The sequence below is a fragment of the Erithacus rubecula genome (genome assembly GCF_903797595.1).
Source record: "Erithacus rubecula genome assembly, chromosome: 6".
In the NCBI taxonomy this organism is placed as follows: domain Eukaryota; kingdom Metazoa; phylum Chordata; class Aves; order Passeriformes; family Muscicapidae; genus Erithacus; species Erithacus rubecula.
Genome location: NC_136688.1, coordinates 24,920,435 through 24,936,052, shown reverse-complemented (window position 1 = coordinate 24,936,052; position 15,618 = coordinate 24,920,435). Strand labels below are relative to the sequence as shown.

Below are 15,618 nucleotides of genomic sequence, written 5' to 3'. Positions count from 1 at the left end.
ATGAACACAACTGATGACTTGGACTCTTAAATAAAAATGCAGAAAGAGATGACTGCAGAATTGTTTGTGGAGCACTGAAACCTGAAACGTTCCCACATGTACACAGTCTTGTCTCTCTTCTCCTAATTGCATCAGTCTAAGGAAAGACAATACTTCCAGTTTAATACCTGCAAGGGAGCACTTAGACAATACGGTGGAAGGATCTGTTTAAAAATTAGCCAAAGACAAAAGAAGTACTCAGAGAGTTTAAAGATGGAATTAACAGAATTAACATCATCCACAAGCAAAGACTAAAACTGGCTGCTCAGTGCTTATCAGTACTTATTGCTATTTCTACAGAGGTAATTTCCTACACTTCCTCTAGGTGAGATACAAATCTATTAGTGACAGAAAGGAACACAAAAATTGGCACAATCTGCTACAGCAGCCAAGGTGACCAAGCAAGTACATTCACTAAGCAATCTTGACAAAGAACTAGAAAGCTAATTCTAAATTGCAAGGGTTGTGTTCAGAAGCACTGCCTGGGAGAAGTCTTATGCAGACTTCCCATGGTTGATGATAGCAGCATCTCGATGCACTTGTGAAACCACAGATGATCCCACTTCAAAATACTGATGAATGATCAAGGCAGCTCCACAAGTACTACATGTCTAACAGTTCAAGGAGGAAAACATCTGACAGTTCAAGCAAACTCAGCAACAGTTCTGGAGTGACAAAAAACTAAGATTGTCACAGACCAAATTCTGCTGTGTTGGGCCACCAGGTTGCTGCAAACTGAATCCTATGGGATTTCTGACAGATGCTTCACCACAAGAGAAAAGAGGTGAGCAATCTTCAAGCAGGAAGCCAACACTCCAGACCCCAGCACTTATGCTCTTCTCTGAAAGCATGCCATATGGCATTTTGTTGTTGCTTTCAGCCACCTTCCACAGCCTTTTCCACTGAAGATAGAGTATCTGGGAAGTCTTCTTGAATCAGCTGAAAGGAAGGGAAGCCCTGGGTCTACCACTTTCTTCTATTTATACCAGCAACATTACTGCACCAGTTCAAACATATTTTATATATAGCTCTGTGGCTTATTTCCAGGCAGAAGTAACTCAATGCTGGTGTACATATGTTTAAACCACAGCAATTGGAAACAATGTCCCATAAACTCTGTTAACTGCTGCTCCACTGTAACCAGAACAGGCTCTACAACTGCAGAAACACAAGCCATTATAGGAAAAAAAAAAAGTTATCCACCCAGAAGCTAAATAAGCCAGTTGCCACCTGCACAGCACTGACAGACTTCCACTGCAGCCCCAACAGATTTATAGCTGTAAGTTAACAGCCAGCTCTTGTCACATCAAGATATAGTGTCTGACTGCCAAGACAGCACATGGAGGTGACCAGGGTGTGGGCCAGCATAAGGGCAGACATGCAATACACAGAGCATCTGCCAGTATCCACTTGCATTTTGCAAACTTAAGAGTGGACAAACAGAAGATAGATGTTCACAGCTCTATTTGCAAACCCTGTACTGAAAATATCAGCAGTGCTAGCATATTTTAATGAATCTGACTTGAAAAGCTCACACATTGGAAAGAAACAAGAATGGCAAGGAGCAGGAGCCCTGGCCCAACACCCAAAGGGTTTGTACCTCAGCACTGGTTGCAGAGGCCTCAGTGATACTTAGATGAGGAAGATACTTGCTAGAAACCTCACAGGTTACTGATGCTAGTGCTGAGCCTAGGCTTTAACATAACCTGCAAACAGCAGCCCACATGTAGAAAAGTAAGAGGTGATAATTACCATGCCTTTCACCAGACTGTCCCTCTCACAGGTTTCAAACACAGCCCTGTCAGTCTTCCCAATACACATACAAAAAACCTTTCATCACATTTTTCTCTGCAACAGTTAAATACCGGGAGGGTGGATGGGGGGGCAGATATGTAATTAACATGTTTTTAAAAAAATCTTGCCTTTCTTTTGCCTTAACCCAATGAGACTGAACTTAAAAGAGGAGAGCATAATCAACACTTCAGAAGTATCTGAAAAGGCATGGCACCTTTGGTTATGGGAAGTGGAAAAGTTAATAACCACCATCTCAGGCCTCTGAAGAGACAGGCGTCTCTTCTCCTGGGGTATAAATAACCTAGCTTCATCCTGCATAAACCTGTTTGTAGCTTCAGGGATGGAACTGCCCTTCCTGAACATGCCAAGTCAGCATCTTGCCTAGATCAGAGGAGGCTCTGTCACTCTGTCAGAGAGCTTCTAGATGGGGAGAAAAGGGGAAAACTATTTCAGTGGTGATGATAGCGGTACAAAATAAAAATGGAATTTCTCTGGTCAACTGCTTATTTGGAGGATGTGAAACAGGGAAAGAGAAACATAGTCTCTGTTCCAGCTTTCACAGGACTGGTTAGCAACATGTGCAGGAAATATGGATTATTGGACAAAGTGCAGCTGAGCTGGTCAAAACAACATGATGAAGACAACCGCATGATATACATATAAGGCATGCAGATACAGACACAGACACAGTTACGTGCATTAAATGAATTACACATACACTCTGATCTTGCAAATCGGCCACAGAGACACTTATCTTTACATCCACTGGATGAAATGAACCACTCACACACATACTACCTCAGCACACAAAATTAAGCACATGCTGAAGCACCCACAGGAATGGTGCCAGAGTTTGCATTCAGTTTCCTTTTAAACCTTTCAAGGTCATCACGACTCTAAAAATGCTACAAAGAGTTGCATAAGACTGTGTACATTACCACTGTAACATAATACCACTGTCAATTTATAAGTAGGGGAAAGGAGCAGGCTGTAAGTTACTGTATTAACAGGCACACTAAGAAAAGTAATATACACTCAACCAGAACAGAGTATGTTCTCTGTATTAAACACACACACAGAAAAATAGAAACATAATCATACCATCATCCAATCAGGCCTCAGCATTTAAGTACGCTCTACAAGGCAAAACCCTGCTTGGCAGACCTTTACAGTACTTTCCTTTCTGGGGATTTGAGAAAAGCATCCAAATGAAATCACAGCAGAGAGTAGGAGAGCAGGACATGGGACAAAACACAGGCAGCAGACTTAGAAGCAAATTCCTCTTCCAGAGAGATAGCTGCAATGCATAGGCAGCATTCCCTCTGCTGTCCAGAGACAAGACCCTCTTCCCAGCAAGGGAAACCACCCACTTTGACATTTTATTATGGGTTTTGTTGCTAAGCCCTTCTTTCTGTCCTAACTGCTTCTGCAGCTACAGAGATCACTAATGATTTATAGTTCTGCCATCTCCTCAGCATGAGAGCTCCTCAACTCCACTAATCACAAATGCTACACAAATATGTTTCAGGCCCCCAACTCCCTTCCCCACAACCCAGGGCAAGAATACCAGCTTGTTTCTGTCTGCACAGAGTACTATTACTCTTTACACAGCCCCCTCCTCTCCTCAGCCCGGGCTGCCAGCTAAGGAGGGCTGGGTTGTTCTTCCCAGTACAACAGGCCCTAAGTGCCAGAAAAATCTAGGAGCAGAAATAAAGAGATTATTTTGATTGTCAACAAACCTTTAGGCAGTAGGTGATGAGTGCTCCAAATTGTTTGAAACCTCTGGAAAATACTTACAGCAAAACTAAATGCCTTATTGCAACAAGCACTCTTCTTTTCTCAGGGGAACATCATATGACTGTCCACAGCAAGCAGTATTTCTCAACCCCTGGTAACCTCAGAGATCCCCAGGTGTCCTGTAAACACTTGTCTTTCACTAAAGAGGCAGATTTCTCCTAACTAATGATACAATTCAGTTTTCTTGGCAGAAATGCAAAGCCAGAAGCTGCCCAGTGCATCATATCCCCTACCATGAAGGGCTATGTTACTACTCAGGGCAACCTGGTGGTCTTTCCCAGCCAAGCTGGTCAGTCTGGAACTTTGGTCACCAGAGTTCCACCATGAAGGTCCAGGCATTGTCTGGAACAACACAGACTCTGAGCATATTATAGAGGGTTATTATATTATAGACTGGGAGCTTGGCTGTCTCCTTCTCCTCAGTGTGTGTTTAAGCTAAGCTTCTCAGGGTTACCAAGGGCCACAGGCCCCAGGCAGTGCAGGGTCCTCCCCAGGCATATCCAACCCAGGATACCCACAGAGCCAGAGGCAGGACCACAGTGCTCCTTCCCAAGCACACCACAGCACGTCCACGGCACAGGAGGCTGCAGCATCTGGAAGAAGTCAGGGCAGAAGCCATGAAGTTGCCAGCAAGCAGGCAGGCCAGGCCATGCAACTGTGGCCTGGATGCTGTGTGGCCCACTGGCTCTCACCTTGGCTCCAGCAGGCTGTGTAGAAAGTCATTAATCAGCCCCTGGCCATTTTATTAACAGCCATGTTTACACACCAACACTCCTGGGCAGAGACATTCATTCCAAGGGCCTGGAGCAGCTTCAACACATAGCAGAGATAGTCCAGGCACTGCATCTTCTTCCCCAGCACCACACTCACTTTTCCACTGATGGCTCCACCAAAAATGCATTTTTTGCAGGTCTCAGACATCAGAAAGCTTATTTGCAGCCCTGCTACAGAAAATGGGCCAAGAACTTCACAAAGCAAGTGTCCATGAGCCACTCAGCACAACGGTGGTGCAGGAGTCCTGTTCTTTCAGAAGTTGCAGCCCATGCAGGCAGTGGCAAGGAAGCTGAAGAAAGCTGCCTCTCAGCCAGAGCACCTGGCCCTCATCCTCCCCCAGCAGCAGTTATTCACGCTGCTGATTGCGTGCTAATACATCTCAACAGCTTAGCTTGGGAAGCCTGCAGAGACAGGCAGCACAAACCACGGATTATCAGGAAGGAAGATTATCCTCCCTGTGCAGAGGACAGTAGAATCTCAATTCCAGCCTCAAAAGCTGCTCAGGCTTCTAGAAACAGCTACATTCATGCCCACCAGAAATTAATCAGAAATATTTGTTCATGCATTTCCTTAAGAGCACTCTATGTCATCTTGTATCCATTCCACCCAACCACCACTCCTGGAGCAGGGTTTGGGGCACACACTGGGCAAACACAGCTCTCACAGTTCAGAAAGGTACACAGAACCACATCTAAAGCCTATCTGGCCACAATTCAGTCCAAGAAAACTAGATGAGTTGGGACAAGATGGGCTTAAGCAAAAAAAGCAGATTCCAAACTTGTCAGCTCCAGTTCACAGTCAGCAATGCTTTCGGACTCAGCTGCTCAAAAAGGATGACACCCCCAAAGCAGGTTTGAAACAACTGTGCTCAGAACCACTATATCTAGTTCAAAACTGGGAGATAAGCCAAGCACAAGGAGTTATGCAGCTGCTTTAAAGCCCTGGATGCTGGACACTTTGCAGAAAGTGGAAAAGTATCCTGTCGATTTTACACTGAGGGAAAAAAAGACGTTGAAAGACAGACTGAAAAGCAGACTGAAAACTTTAACTACGTTTTAACAGAAAATTACACAGCTCTATTTCAAGGCTCACTCTATACAGTTCAGCAGCATAGAAGCACTGGTTAAGAGCACAAAAAACATCACTCTCAATCCACACAAAGCTCTTGCAGAAAGAATAGTATTGATGAAACATAACTGGCAGAAGGAAGTGCTTTTGCTGGGATAGCCTGGGTCAGGATCATTCAACAGACTCTTATGATACTGTGTTACGATTTAGGCAGCTTGGTTTTGGATCTCAGTTTGCTAATTCTTTCTAGCACAGGCAAGTGCTCAGGCAAGTACACCCTGTCATTGATGCCCTCTCAGGGTAACTCTGACACCATCCTTATCCCCTCATGGTTCCAGTCACGGCATGGCCACGACCAAAGCACTGAGCGGGTTCTGAACACCAAGACCTGCCACCAAATAAGGAGGTGCCACCAAACAAGGAAGCAGGTCCTGCAGACACTCCTTTCACCCTCAGTCTTATTCAATGTTTCAGCACCTCCAGCATCTAGATTGCATTAGAGACTGTACAAGGAACTCAAGCTCCTTTGGTGCAAAGCCTGGCCTGAGCAATGGTCTTTTTTTTATTGCAAATGAAAGCATCTCCAGTACAAACAAGACTTCAAAGGCAAGCAGCCCCTTATGTGCTACTCAAAGGTGAGCAGCCAATTTCAAAGCCCTTGGGAGACCTCAAAGGCTACCACTGTTGAGCCCAGGAGAGGTAGCTAACACTTCAATACTGGCACTTCAAACAGCTATCCTGTGCTGAGCCTGTCTGCCAGTAGTGAAGGGTTTCTGAAGAGGCAGCACTGTTTTCCACAGTGCCTACTTGGGAGGAAAGCTTTACAGCTCTATTCTGGAATCCATGGGCACTGCCATAAAGTTGCTTTCTCCTTTCAGAAACTCCTCCATCTGCCTGCTCTCAAGATATTTGTTAATGTTATGACACTCTACTATGATGTAACCTCCAATAACCTACCTTCTTCCAGAGAAAGGAGTCTCTCTGGATCCATGGGGGAAATTTCAGACTAACACTGCAAAGAGTCAGGAAGATGCAGAAATTAAAGAAGCATCACTGTAAGGAAGGAGTGCCATTGTTAAAATTTTATTGGGTAAGAAATCTCATATTAGTTGCTATATCACATTAGCTATCTTGACCAGCTGTGAATTTCAATACTGTATTTGGGAGAACAAGCAGGTTTGACTTTTATTGCTATTGACTTGGAAACTCTGAACACACCAGCAGTTCATAGTTTTCTACAGTACTATTTTCAATCAGTTTCCTCACAGTAACTAACAACAGTACTGGTCTCCTGGGACACTAGCAAATTTACAAGGCTTACTGGGGTTTCCACAGCTTTAATTCTTATGGTGCTTAATCTGCTTGAGCTTGTTGGAAAGTCATCATCACCAGAGCTACTGAAATCATTAGTGACAATGGGACCAAATCAGCATTTACAACAGCACAGTTTATGGACTTTTAAGCAAATAATCTTAAATGAACACAAGTCCCCCTCATATGGGAGAGGTGAGAAACATCCCCAGTAATCTACAAGAGGTTGGGCTTTGTGACTAAGGCTAGGACTTGGTCTTAGAGGATCAAGATTCAAGATTTCTAGGTCTGCCTCAGACTTCCTGTAGGAGTTTGGAATCATGTCTGTATAGAAGAAGCATGTTCCATTCCCTCCATCCCTTCAGTTTTTTAAGCCTGAAGCTCATCTGGGCTGGATCTACTTTAGCCCATCTGTCCAAGGCTCACCAAAGCAAGATAGAGAGATGGGGTGCTCCTGCAGTCTATGGTCACACAAATACTAGCAAAAAGTCACCTTTGCATTGATATTTTTAAATACAGATAACACATCACAGCTGATTATAACAGCTGCAGGCCTCAGTTGCATTTCCCTTGCACAACACACAAACATGCTCAGGGCCAGGATAAGCAGCCCCGTGGTGAAAGGAAATAGTGGGAGGGTTTTCTGAATTGCAGCAGCCACCCTTTGGTGGGTATAGCCCCAGCAAAGCCTGCAGGGTTTCAGGCACAGCCCACATGTGGAGCTGGGAAGCAGAGCAGCGAGCGTGCCGCAGCCCTGCTCCGCACACACCAGAAACTCCCAGCTATGCGGGGGCAGGCAGGCACAAACACAAGCCTCAAGTAACTGAAACTGGGCTTGGTGATAGTTAATTATTCAGTCCTTAGCTGGGATCACTCAGCATTAATGTCAGGGCTAAGCACTGTTTGAGTGCCATGTAAGCACCGCTCCTGGCACCAACCACCAAAACCTTTAAAAAAAGTCAGAGAGTAGCTGGTGTATGTTGTTTGCTTTCACTGTCACAGAGAAAATTGTACCAAGGCTAATCAAGCAACTCCCCAAGACCTGATCAACAGAAAAAAAAATATCTACTTCAATTTTTCAGGCCATCAAAATGATGCTGCCCCTTGCTTTCTCAGCCAGAAATGGACGTGATTCCACTAGACACAGAGGACAGTAAAATAATATACAAGTCATTTTACAGGTATTTACAGATCCTTGATGATGGAAAATTAGATATTGGCCCAGCCTGGTCTGACCCTCAACCAACACTACAATTGTTCTGCCCTTCTGAAACACATGAGGTGATACACCACAGGAAGGGCCAAGCATGCAGCTAGTGAAACAGATGGCGACTCTGAAGGAAGTCTCTTCCTACTGAGTCTGAGGATGCCTTTCTCCACCAGCCCCCTCACCACCACAGTGAGCTCTGACTAGCAAGCAGCAAATATACCACCTGCAAAACCTCTGAGCAGCTCTGAGCTCTGCTAGCTTACTATCCCAGTTGGCAAACACTACACGCTTCACAGCCCATGGACAAAAGGGGGGATTCTGTGCACAGCTCACCCAGCACAGCAGGGACAGCAATGTAAAACCTGCTTATGAGTCTCTCCAGCCAGGTTAGCCAAGTCCCACATGCCCTCTCAGAGGGTACCAGCTCATCTGAAGGAGGTGAAGAACAACATTGAAGGCAGGACCACAGCAGCTCTGAAAGGCTATCCAGGTAAGCAGAGTATGACCATCCACAGGAAGCAAGAACCATTAAAACCTACAAGTCAAATGACCTAGTTTGTGTTATTTATGCTGACTTCACCCCAGCACATCATTCATCATGGTCCCCTGCCATGGAGATGCCTTTCTGCTGTCTTTCACAGCAAAGACAGCACACGATTTAGGGCTGGCTAGAAGGATGGATCTTACCAGCAACCTTGCCTTAAGATTGGCAAGAAGTATCACACTGTTTTATGGATATAACTGCAGGCTACAAGACTAAATATGTTGAATTGTTATATTATTTTATATGCACCATAGTCCAAAAACCAAAGTCAACTGGCACTGCAGCTCACCAGCAGAAAAACTCTGGCTTTGATATGCTCTGTGGATGTAAGTCACATTTAACACTGATGTTTAGACCAAGGGAGCTAGCCAGATCACCCTGTATTTTCATGACAAGGCATATCATTCACGGAGTGAAGAATGGAACAAGCAAATGCTGTGTACGAAACTATTAACACACACAGAGTCACCCTGAGCACCACATATCCAAGGAAAGAATGGGGGGACCAGAGCAACCCAAGCAGGGAAACATTCAACCCCTGAGCTATGACACTCTCAGTTGTTCCACTGATTCTACAGATACAGACATGCCACTGAAATGCAGGTCTGGCTATGGAGAACCCAACCAGCCTTTGTCCTGTGCTTTAATGGATGCTGTTATAAGCCTGACCAGACACAGACATGAAATCCCTTCTATCTCTGTACAGCAGGCCCTAAACTGTAGAAGCAATTGGGTGTGTTTAGACTGAGCAGTGCAGAGCTGTGAGAGAGATCCCCAGCTATCAACTGGGGTCAAGCAATATTTATGGATGCTGAAGCAGAACAGGCACAGTAGCAGACATCCAGACCAGGGTTAGAGGCATTCCCTCAGCTGTGCCCTGGCTGCACTGGTCCCAGAGATGGCAGGCTGAGCACCACTAGGTAGGACTGCAGTGGAACAAAAAGGGTGATGGGCTAATATTGCATTGAATAGCTCCTCAAAAGCACCATCATTTTGTAGAAGACCCTTCCAAATTCTGCCAAAAGTAAAGCTCATGTCAGCATCAGACAGGCTGCTCCCTAACTCTCCCACACAGTCACGCTGCTCAGCCCCACATTCAGCTCCCTGGGAGCCCAGCAGGTTCTGCTGCTGCAGGACCAAGTTGTTTCCAAAGATTTACAAAGAATCCCATTCTGCAACAAGCCTCAGCAGCACCTGAAGAGGTGATGATTTTTTATGCATTTGCATCAGTGAAACAAACTTGTGTGGTTTTTGGTTCTGTTCCAGTTCAGGTTCAGCAATTCTCAGCTGATCCAGTTAAGACTGGCAGTGGTCTGACACTAATTCATGTTGGAAGCCACAATATTTTCAAACAAAAAGGATTGTGTGCTGAAGGCAGGAAGCTATAGGTCAGGCCAGAAACATTACTCCATTCTCCTGTGTCCAGGACAGCCTGTAGTCCTAGCTGAGCCCTCCAGCTTCTCAGGAGATTAAGAAGCTGGAGAATTTCGTTGAGAATGACAAGACATAAGGGGCTTGAAGCTTCCATGGATCTGCTTTCCTCTTAAATCTGTGCAAGCTCACTGGCAGGACACAGAAGTACACAGAAGTACTTGTTTCTACTGGTTGGCAGTAAGAACAGACCATGCCTCACCAAAGGAGGACAGGAAACCCTGTCCCACCAGGAGCAACTTAGTCAGGGCTCATTTTCAGAACAAAAGCTCTCAAGAAGGTTTTGCAGAGCCACCCAGTCCAACCCAGCATCGTGGGGCAGGAACAGCCACTCCAGCTGCACATGTTTGCATGCCACTTGGAGAGGGGAGAGACCACAACACAACAGTTCCCTGCTGAATGGCTTCCTGCTGAGGAATTCAGGTTTTAGTCAAAGTACTCTTTTAAACAGGCAACTTGAAATATTTCTGGCTTAGAAAAAACAGGAGAGATCAAAGAAACCAGCATCAAATTCCAAATTGTTTCTTTGATTCGCTGGCTTCCTGTTTCAGGGAAAGCTTGTAACAGGTTTTGTAGCAATTTGTTTCCACATTGACATTCACAATCTGATTTGACTAAGCATACCTGCCACACCATCCCCCCTAAAACAGGAACAGCTACGCCAGTTAAAAAGAGGTTTATATTTACAAATATAAAGCTCAACAATAGAAACAACCCCTGCAGGAACTGTACTTGCTTAGGTACATTACCTCTGTGAGTAGGGCACTACAGCAGCCAGGACATTTTAACAATGGCAGATGGGTCAGGCCTGAGCTGCCCCTCTGTCGTGATAGTGCTGCTCTGCAGGGTGATTCAAAGGCACTTAGCGCCCAGTTTTTAACCCCGTGTCTCTGCTGGAATCACAAGCACGGTGACCAGATGCACGGCTGGATTTCTGGCAAGGGTAGTAATCCTCTAGAAATTGAATGCAGGCCAATCAACTTATCTGAGGAAATTTTAGCTTCCAACTGCCACACCAATACATTACAAATCCCAACTGCCAACAAGCCTCAGACTTGGGTCACACTACTCTAGGTCTGTATTGGTTCAACACAAATAACAGAGATCCTGAGAGCACAGCAAAAGTGGACTCAAGCCATGAACATCTGAAGACATGCAAAAAAAAAAAAAAAAAAAGAGAAAAAAAAAAAAAAGAGAAATCTAAACACAGAACTAGTCAAAAGCTGTTTTCAGAAAGCAGTAACAAAACCAAACACTACATCCAATTTGTCAACAAGCTTTACTTAGAGCTCCCATTCCTTTCCCCCCTTTTCCTTTTCTTAAATGTCCGTGATTATCTATTCTCTCCTTAGTTTTACTTCTGTAGAGATCTCCTGGAGCTCTACAGCAAAACCATGCATTAATTATAGCAAGAAATAAGTCCTAGTGGAAGTCACAAAACAAGTTCTCTCTTGTACAGATCCACACTGCCTGTCCTGCACAGCCCTCATGCAAAATATCTCTATTTACCCACACTCCCCCTTTCACAGCATTGCACAAACAGGTCTCTGCAGAGCCAGCCTCCCACAGACTGCCCACGGCCAGCCCAGCATTACACGGCTGCTTCACTGAAAGGAGGCAATTTCACAGGCCTTCTCTTCAGCATGACAAACTGCCCAAGGGGTCTGTCCCTAACCACTGAGACAGCCTGGCAAGCTCACACGCCCAAAGGGCTCCTTAGGAAAGAGCCAGGACACTTCCCACTGGAGGGGGGAAAAAAAACAAACCACAGTTCATGTAAGTTTAAGCAACTGAGGGTGTTTGTGCTCAATTTAGAGCACCTGGTTGCAATAAAAAGTTGAGGGCTGTTAAGGGCTGGGTCTTCACCTACATCTGCACATCTGTCCAGCTGAGATGACCAACTTCATTGGCCCTTCCATGCTTCCACCTGACCAGTGGAAACCAGCTCTTTCATAGAGCTCTTGGAGCAGTTATTTCTCAAAAAGTCCAAGAGACAAAGATGCCCCAAAGACTCCTTCCTGCAGGTCAGAAAAGATCCTTCAGGAGTGATGTGTATGGTGGTCAGTGTTAGTCCCAGGAGTTTTTACACACACACAACAAATAGAGACTGAAACCTGTTTCTGCTATTTTAGAAAAACAGAGCTGCTTCTAACCTTGGGAAGCAGAGGAGCACACATGTAGCAGAGGGAATGTCTCCACAGACACCCAACATCTGTCAGATCTTTGATAAAGGGCCCACTCCTTTCATTTTGATCCCTCCAGCTGGCCCACTGATGGCAGACCCTAACTCATTTTGAGCTAATTCAGTGCAGATCACTTCAGGAAACCAACACTTGCACCTAACACCTCATAATGCCAAACTGTTTCTAACAGCAAACTCCTCCCCAGTTCCTTTGCACCTCACTGCTTAACAGCTCTTACTAACAAGATGGGCAAAATTCAACCCTGAAACCCTGGTTTGATGGTGCAGAATGAATCCATGATATCTCCTGCCAGGGACTCAGACAGCCCTGGCTGCACACTGGGAGACAGCACAAAGGATAAAATGGAGCTCTCCCAAAGGCATGTTAAGAAAGCAAAATGAAACGTGTACCACAGAATACCCAGGGTATGTAGCAGCAGGTCCCAGCCCCGAAAAGGAGTGTGCAGACCACAGAGCCAAAATCAAATGCCCACCACATGTGGGGGTACAAGTGGCTTTTGTCTCTTCCAGTAGAAGTCTCTGCAGAATACAGACCAACAAACTGCTCCTCAGCAGCACCAACACAGCATATTTCACTGGCAGTCCACAGGCTGCATGAAATGCACATACATCCACACACTGAGGTCAAGCACAAGCACCAAGGACTTTCCCCTAGAAAACTTTGAGGAAGCCATGCAGGTTTTTCTCTTGCTTGGAAAGAGAAGAATACTGTGTTCCTTAGTATTACAGAGCCATCCAAGGGAAACTCTGACCTGAACCAGAGTTCTGAGAACAGGATGTCATGCTGGGGAAAGATCATTTTTAGGTACAGTGTCATTTACTTCTCCTGAAGTTTTATATACACTCTTCACTTCAAGATAGAGAGATTTTGAAGCATTACTGTTTTGAGACCAATGAATACACTTTTCAGATGTGTATTACAAGCATTTTTTGCTTATTAGCAAGTCTTCACAAAAGGGGAGGGATTAAGTTTTCTATTTATGGAGGCAGAGAGTTACACAAAGGCTGAGTGATTTGCCCAGGGTTACAGGTGAATCAGTGGTAGGGACAGAACAAGGTGCCCTGACTCAGAGGCACCTGCTGTCAGCACATGCCACAGCTCTTGTGCTCCCTGAAGCCAGGCTTAAGTCATCTTCTCCTCATGACACCCATCAATTCCCAGAGAGTGAGTCTGTCAGGAATTCTCCAAAACACCAAGAAAATGATGGATTTTAAGAACAAGTTATACCAACAGAAGGTAACCTCAAAGAAAGCTGGTCTGAGGCACACAGAGGAAAGCACAGCCCAACCTGGAACACAGACCCTATCTGAATAGGCACCCCCAAGACATGTTTCACATCTTTCTTATCATCCTTCTCTCCCCCACAAGTTCATAGAACCTTCCTTTGGAGGATGAGAGCAATTGATCATACACAACAGGTGTTTCTGTATCCTCAGGTCCCAGTAATGCAGGTTAGCAGCTGGTAACATGGAGGAAGAGGCAGCACTGCATTTCTCCTGTCAGTCATCTGTAACAACTCCACACACCACAGTGCAGGAAATCCCAGAAGCTTTCTGATACACACTGGGTTCATATCACACATGCAAAAAGAATGTTTCAAAAAAGGAGCACAAGCTCCAGGAAGATCTGCAGCAGAGCAAAGATCCCAATTAAAAGACAGACCAATCATGGATCAGTTCCTCCACACCACTCTGCAGTTATACCAGGTCTCCCAAAGCAGCATTATCAGTACAGATGGAAACTTAGCTTAAACAAAGTTCAAGCATGCTGGCTGCAGCACACAGCACTCACCTTGCTGCCTATATCTTCTCGCTTGTTCCCAGGCTTGCTTCTCCTCAGCTTAATGGAAGGGGATCGAAGCAGATTTTTGATTCGACTTGTTATGGTAGAGCCTTCGACTGACATCATCTCCAGGTGCCACAGAGGTGTTCACCCCCCACACAGACTGTGCCTGGGGAACGAGCCCAGGTTTGAGGCAGAAACACCGATGGGCTCAGCTTTGCTCCCACACGTTCACATATCTCTCAGCGATTCTGCTCAGGGACTCCACTCCTGTTACACTGCAAAGCTATTCACAGAGGCTGGCAGACCTTTCTTTTGCAGATTCCAGAGGATCAAATCAGCAGCAATCTAAACTGAAAGATGCACTATGAGTCAATACAATATTCACAATACATTCAATTTCAGCCTCATTCTTTGCAAGAAATATAAATGCAAGACCTTAGAGGGATGGAGTCATCGTTACTACTGTCAGAGGTTTCCACACAGATTATCATCCACTTAGTATCAATTAACACATCCACACCAATTCCCAAATCCAAAATTTAGGTTTTGCACTTCAATATCATCTTATGACAAAGACAAAAATTCCCACCCCTTGCTTCAGCTCCATACACATCAATTTCGCCTTATGCTTCAGAGCCTGGAAAGCACAATGCTATATTTGACTATTAAACACCGAGCCGCAGAAAAACCCCGAGAATACACACGAGGGAGTTTTTAACTCCCACAAACCTATCTCTGTTTTAAGTCCGTACAATTACACAGTGTGTGATATCAGACGATAAAGGCATTTGATGTTTCCACGTCTCCCTGCCCCTATTTATGAAGTGAATCAAGGAGGCACTGTAGCTGCTGCCAAGGATTACAGACCCCCAAAACCTTCACCTTTCCCGAAGAGCCGCTGGTGGCCGGGAGGAAGAGGGATGCAGTCAGAGCCTGCAGTGAATTATCCTCCCGGCTTCTGTGCAAAATGGGGGCGGGAGGAAGAAAGAGAGAGACAGAGAGAAGGGGAGAGAGAAGAGAAGGAGAGAACCGTCCGAGGCAGCCCAGCCGCAGCCTCCTCCCTGCGGCGGCAGCACTGCGGTGAGGGGCCGCGCCCCCTGCCCCCTGCCCAGCCCGCCCGCCGCGCTGAACCGCTCCCACCTGGCGCCCAGGAGCGGCGATCCCGGCGCCCGCGGTGCCCCGCAGCGCCCGCCCATGCAGCCGGCCTGCCCCGAGGAGGGGCCGCGGCGCGGGCCGCCCCCGCGGGCGGGGCGGGGGCCGTACCCTGGGGGGCGGCGGCGGCAGGGAGGGGGCGGCGGCAGCAGCGAGGGGGCGGCTCCGCAGTGCCAGGTGCGGGCCAGGCGCTGGGGCCAGGCCGGGACCCGCCCGCCGAGCCCGGGAGCGCAGGGACGCGCCCGCCGTCCCGTCCCGCCGCAGCCCGGCCCGGCCCGGCAGCGCTACGGCGGCCCGCGCGGGCCACGCCGCGGCGCCGGGCGGCGGAGGGAGACGGGCGGCGCTGGCGGAGGGATCGTGGCGCGGCGCCGGGCCCGGCCGTGCGGGGCTGTGCCGGGGAGGCCGCCGGCGCTGGTCGAGCTCCGGCGCGCTCCAATGGGGATCTGAGGGCGCGTCTGGCACACAAGAGCCAAGTGAGACCCGGGGGAAGGTCAGAGGCGCGCTAGAGG

At 46.8% G+C, this 15,618-nt stretch overlaps 1 protein-coding gene across 4 annotated transcripts in view; it reads right to left on the bottom strand.

The window, feature by feature from the left end:
• Window positions 1-15,233, bottom strand: part of MAPKBP1 (mitogen-activated protein kinase binding protein 1) — a 95,987-nt gene extending 80,754 nt beyond the window's left edge. For 3 of the 4 annotated variants that reach the window (XM_079309045.1, XM_079309046.1, XM_079309048.1), the window contains exons 1-2: window positions 15,098-15,233; window positions 13,964-14,307 (exon numbers count right to left, since the gene is read on the bottom strand). In XM_079309045.1, the coding sequence (XP_079165171.1) occupies window positions 13,964-14,080 (117 nt within the window). In that variant the 5' untranslated portion in view covers window positions 14,081-14,307; window positions 15,098-15,233. The remainder of the gene's footprint in view (window positions 1-13,963; window positions 14,308-15,097) is intronic. The other variant, XM_079309047.1, reaches the window with a different exon arrangement.
• Between the last annotated feature and the right edge of the window lie 385 nt (window positions 15,234-15,618).